Below are 4579 nucleotides of genomic sequence, written 5' to 3'. Positions count from 1 at the left end.
AAGGAAGTACAACAAAGCCATTAACCATTTTATATATGTATATATTTATATATATATATATATATATATATATATATATATATATATATATATATACATATATATATAATAAATTATTTTCTGATCATTAGTGATCTGATTAAATGCAAAAAAGTTCACTTGTTACATGCCAATGTAGTCTCTTGACACAGAGGCTAAAACATCATCTGGACCGGGTGTGGGTCCATTACTCACTAATCCATGTCTGATTCATTGTGAAGCGGCAGACTCTACTTCTGTATGTCTTAATGTGATTCAGCAGAACACTGACTCATGACTCATTTACTTTTGAATAATACTTGGCTTTTCCAAAAATAATGATTTTTCATGTCCAGGCAGACGTGTGTGTATATATATATATATATATATATAAGAATGCTCAGTGTCACAAAAACGCTGATTAGCATCTATGTATAAATGTTCATGATCATGATGTGTGTGAGTAAGTGTATCAATGAGTGTGTGTGTGTGTGTGTGTGTGTGTGCGTGTGTGTGTGTAAGTGTTTGTGTGTGTGTGTAAGTGTTTGTGTGTAATACCTTGTACAAGCCGCAGCAGCGCTGCAATAAAAACACAATAAATGTACAAAAAAGTTACAATTATTATATCTACTATCATTATAATATGTGTGTGTTTGTGTGTGAGTTAATGTGTAAGTGAGTGTGTGTGTGTGTATGTGAGTGTCTGTGTGTATGTGAAATTGAGTGTGGTTTTATGTGTGTTTGAGTGTGTGTGTGTGTGTGTGTGTGTAAGTGTTTGTGTGTTTACCGTCTAACATCCTCAATGCATCTGAAATAAAAAAAAAAGTGAAAATAAGTTACAATTGTTATATCTACTTTCATTAGACAGTAGGTGTGTGTGTGTGTGTGTCTGTGTCTGTGTGTATGTGAGATTGAGTGTGGTTTTATGTGTGTTTGAGTGTGTAAGTGTTTCTGTGAATTACCTATAATTATCTGGAGGGCCCATGAAATAAAAACACAAAAAAAAGGTAAAAGGAAAATGTGAAAATAAGTTGCAATTATTATATCTACTATCATTATATGTGTGTCTGTGTGTGTCAGTAGGTGTGTGTGTGTGTGTGAGTGAATGTGTAAGTGTGTGTGTGTGTGTGTGTGTGTGTGTGAGTGAGTGAGTGAGTGAGTGAGTGAGTGAGTGAGTGAGTGTCTGTGTGTATGTAAGATTGAGTGTGGTTTTATGTGTGTTTAAGTGTTTATGTGAATTACCTAGTAATATCTGTTGGGCCCCTGAAATAAAAACACAAAAAAAAAGAAAAAGAAAATGTAAAAATAAGTTACAATTATTATATCTATGTCTGTGTGTGTCTGTGTGAGTGTGTGTCTATATGTGTGTGAGTGAGTGTGTGTGTGTGTCTGTATGTGTGTGAGGGAGTGTGTCTGTATGTGTGAGTGTCTATGTCTGTGAGTGAGTGTGTGTGAGAGAGAGTGTGTGTGTGTGAGTGAGTGTGTCTATATGTGTGTGAGTGAGTGTGTGTGTGTGTCTGTATGTGTGTGAGGGAGTGTGTGTCTGTATGTGTGAGTGTCTATGTCTGTGAGTGAGTGTGTGTGAGAGAGAGTGTGTGTGTGTGTGAGTGTGTGTCTATATGTGTGTGAGTGAGTGTGTGTGTGTGTCTGTATGTGTGTGAGGGAGTGTGTCTGTATGTGAGTGTCTATGTCTGTGAGTGAGTGTGTGTCTGTGTGAGTGAGTTTGTCTGTGAGTGTCTGTGTGTGTGAGTGAGTTTATGTGTATTACCTAGTAAAAGCTGAAGGGCCCCTGAAATAAAAACACAAAAAAAAGTAAAAAGAAAATGTAAAAATAAGTTACAATTATTATATCTACTATCATTATAATGTGTGTGTCTGTGTGTGTCAGTAGGTGTGTATGTGAAATTGAGTGTGGTTTTGTGTGTTTGAGTGTGTGTGTGTGTGTGTGTGTGTGTGTGTGTGTGTAAGTGTTTGTGTGTTTACTGTCTAAAATCCTCAATCCATCTGAAATAAAAACACAAAAAAAGTAAAAAAAAAAAAAAAAGTTAAAAGAAGTTACAATTATGATATGCATCTAAATAAAATAAATGAATACAATATATGTGTGTGTGTGTGTGTGTGTGTGTGTGTGTGTGTGTGTGTGTTTATGTATGTGTGTGTTTGAGTGTGTAAGTGTTTCTGTGAATTACCTAGTAATATCTGTTGTGCCCTGAAATAAAAACACAAAAAAAGTAAAAAAATAAATGTGAAAATAAGTTACAAGTTGTGTGTGTGTGACTGTGTGTGCGTGTGTATATGTGAGAGACTGTGTATGTGTGTGTCAGTGTGTGTCAGCGTGTGTGAGTCTTACCCATTTTTTTCATGATGTACTAAAAAAAAAAAAAAAAAGAAAAGAAATTACACAAAAATTTTTTTATAAAATTTGGAAACAAGTTTGACATTAGGTTGACTGTCATTACACAGTGTGCGTGTGTGTGTGTGTGTGTGTGTGTGTGTGTGTGTGTGAGAGAGAGAGAGAGAGAGAGAGAGATCAGTGTGAAATAAAACGAGGCCAGGCTGAGCCTGGACCAGTGTGAAATGAGACGAGGCCGGAGTGAGCCTGGATCAGTGTGATTTGAGATGAGGCCCGAGTGAGCCTGTATTAGTGCACTTCAAAGAACTCAGTTCAGACATTTTTACCTCAAATAATCCCAAATATTCTCCTACACAACACTATGTAGTGCACTAAACATAGTGTATGAGACACTACACAAAATAAAATCCTTTTACAGAGAAATGTAGATAAATAACACATATTTAGTTCAGACACTAATGCAGTACAAAAGCCCTGACTTTCCTGATCACACTACAAAGTGCACTTCAACATCGAGTCATTTGGGACTCGGCCCGAGTTTCCGTTAACGACTCCGGTACAGAGTTAAAGATAAAAAACTATTATTAAATCACGTTCTACACTAAAATAAGTGTAAATTAACATGAATAATTCATATCAACTCCGGAATCTTAAAGAAATATAAGAGAAATAATAAGATGAGTATCTCCAGATTCACCTCACGAGAAGATGAAAATTTTACCTCACAAATTTATTTCTCTCGCCACAGAAAAAAGCCCCGCCCACAAGCGCTGTGATTGGCTAGATTAACTCATAACAATGCGCTGATTGGTTAAAACGGCAGGGTTCTTAGAGCAGTGGTCCCCAACCCCCTGACCGCAGACAGCAGATTGCAAAATATCATTTTATTTTGTGTATTTATTATCCGCCACACCCTAAATGCCGGTCCGTGAAAAAATTGTCCGACAATCAACCGGTCCGTGAAAATTTTTTCGAACATTTAACCGGCCCGTAGAAAAAAAAAAGGTTGGGGCCACCGATTTAGAGCATATATTTAAATTTAAATGTACAGTTTTGATGTTTTTTATTTTATCATTTTTTTATTATATAAAATGTATTAATTAGTAGTTAAATATAATAGGGGTTCTCTGGTGGTCTAGTGGTTAGGATTCGGCGCTCTCGCCGCAGCGGCCTGGGTTCGAGTCCTGATCAGAGAACCAAACCCAGCTATTAGGGTTGTACAATCCAGTGCACTCTTAGTGCCGGTCCCAAGCCTGAATTTATTATTATTATTTTCACCGTATAAAGTGCACTTCAACATCGAGTCATTTGGGACTCGGCCCGAGTTTCTGTTAATGACGCCGATACAGAGTTAAAGAGGCTCCAAAAACTTTAATAAATCGAGTTTTACACTAAAATAAGTGTAAATTAACATCAATAATTCATATTAACTCCGGAATCTTAAAGAAATATAAGAGAAATAATAAGATCAGTATCTCCAGACTCACCTCACGAGAAGATGATTTCATAAGAAAATCATTTCTCGCGCCAAAAGCCTGACAGAAAAAAGCCCCGCCCACTGATTGGTTAAAGCGGCAGGATTCCGTTAGGAGGATATATTAAAATTTATATGTGAACTTTGTTTGTTTTATTATTTTATTTATTTTTTTATTATATAAAATGTATTTATTAGTAGTAAAATATTATTATTTGAATGTGTGAAAAGAAAAAGTTCTACAAACATGATTATTAGTTCTACAACCTTATCATCTTTAATATTGTATTATTTATTATTTAAAGAGAAAATAAAGAAGCACATCTGCTTTTTTATAACATAATTTTTTATAATAAAAATTCACAGAAGGTAGCAATTAACTAAATATGAACCAGTTTAGAGTAAGTGTTTTGTTTAAATTCACAGAATTGAAAAAAAGGCATTTCTCTCAATTCTGACTTTATTTCTCACAATTCAGTTTTTATTCTGTCCATTCTGAGTTATTTTTGAACAACAATTGTAACTGTAAACTTCTTTTCACATTTCTTTTTACATTTTTTGTTTTTTTATTTCAGAAATGGAGAAGCACCAAAAAGGTAATACACACACATATTCTAATGACAGTACATATAATAATTGTAACTTCTTTTTACTTTTTTTATTTTTTTATTTCTTGTTTTGATTTCAGACACGGTGGAGATAACAAGAGGTAATACACACAGACACTTACACAC

The 4579-nt window shown here is 34.7% G+C and overlaps 1 protein-coding gene across 1 annotated transcript in view; it reads right to left on the bottom strand.

Annotated features, from left to right (window-relative positions):
• LOC124378429 overlaps positions 1–2222 on the bottom strand; it is an 8140-nt gene extending 5918 nt beyond the window's left edge. The window contains exons 1-6 of the mRNA XM_046838136.1: positions 2208–2222; positions 2002–2022; positions 1787–1807; positions 1261–1281; positions 806–826; positions 577–597 (exon numbers count right to left, since the gene is read on the bottom strand). Coding sequence (XP_046694092.1) covers positions 577–597; positions 806–815 — 31 coding nt within the window. The 5' untranslated portion in view covers positions 816–826; positions 1261–1281; positions 1787–1807; positions 2002–2022; positions 2208–2222. The remainder of the gene's footprint in view (positions 1–576; positions 598–805; positions 827–1260; positions 1282–1786; positions 1808–2001; positions 2023–2207) is intronic.
• Between the last annotated feature and the right edge of the window lie 2357 nt (positions 2223–4579).

Source organism: Silurus meridionalis, chromosome 24 (assembly GCF_014805685.1).
Source record: "Silurus meridionalis isolate SWU-2019-XX chromosome 24, ASM1480568v1, whole genome shotgun sequence".
Lineage (NCBI taxonomy): Eukaryota > Metazoa > Chordata > Actinopteri > Siluriformes > Siluridae > Silurus > Silurus meridionalis.
The sequence above is the reverse complement of the archived record's forward strand: the minus strand, read 5'-3'. Positions and strand labels throughout refer to the sequence as shown.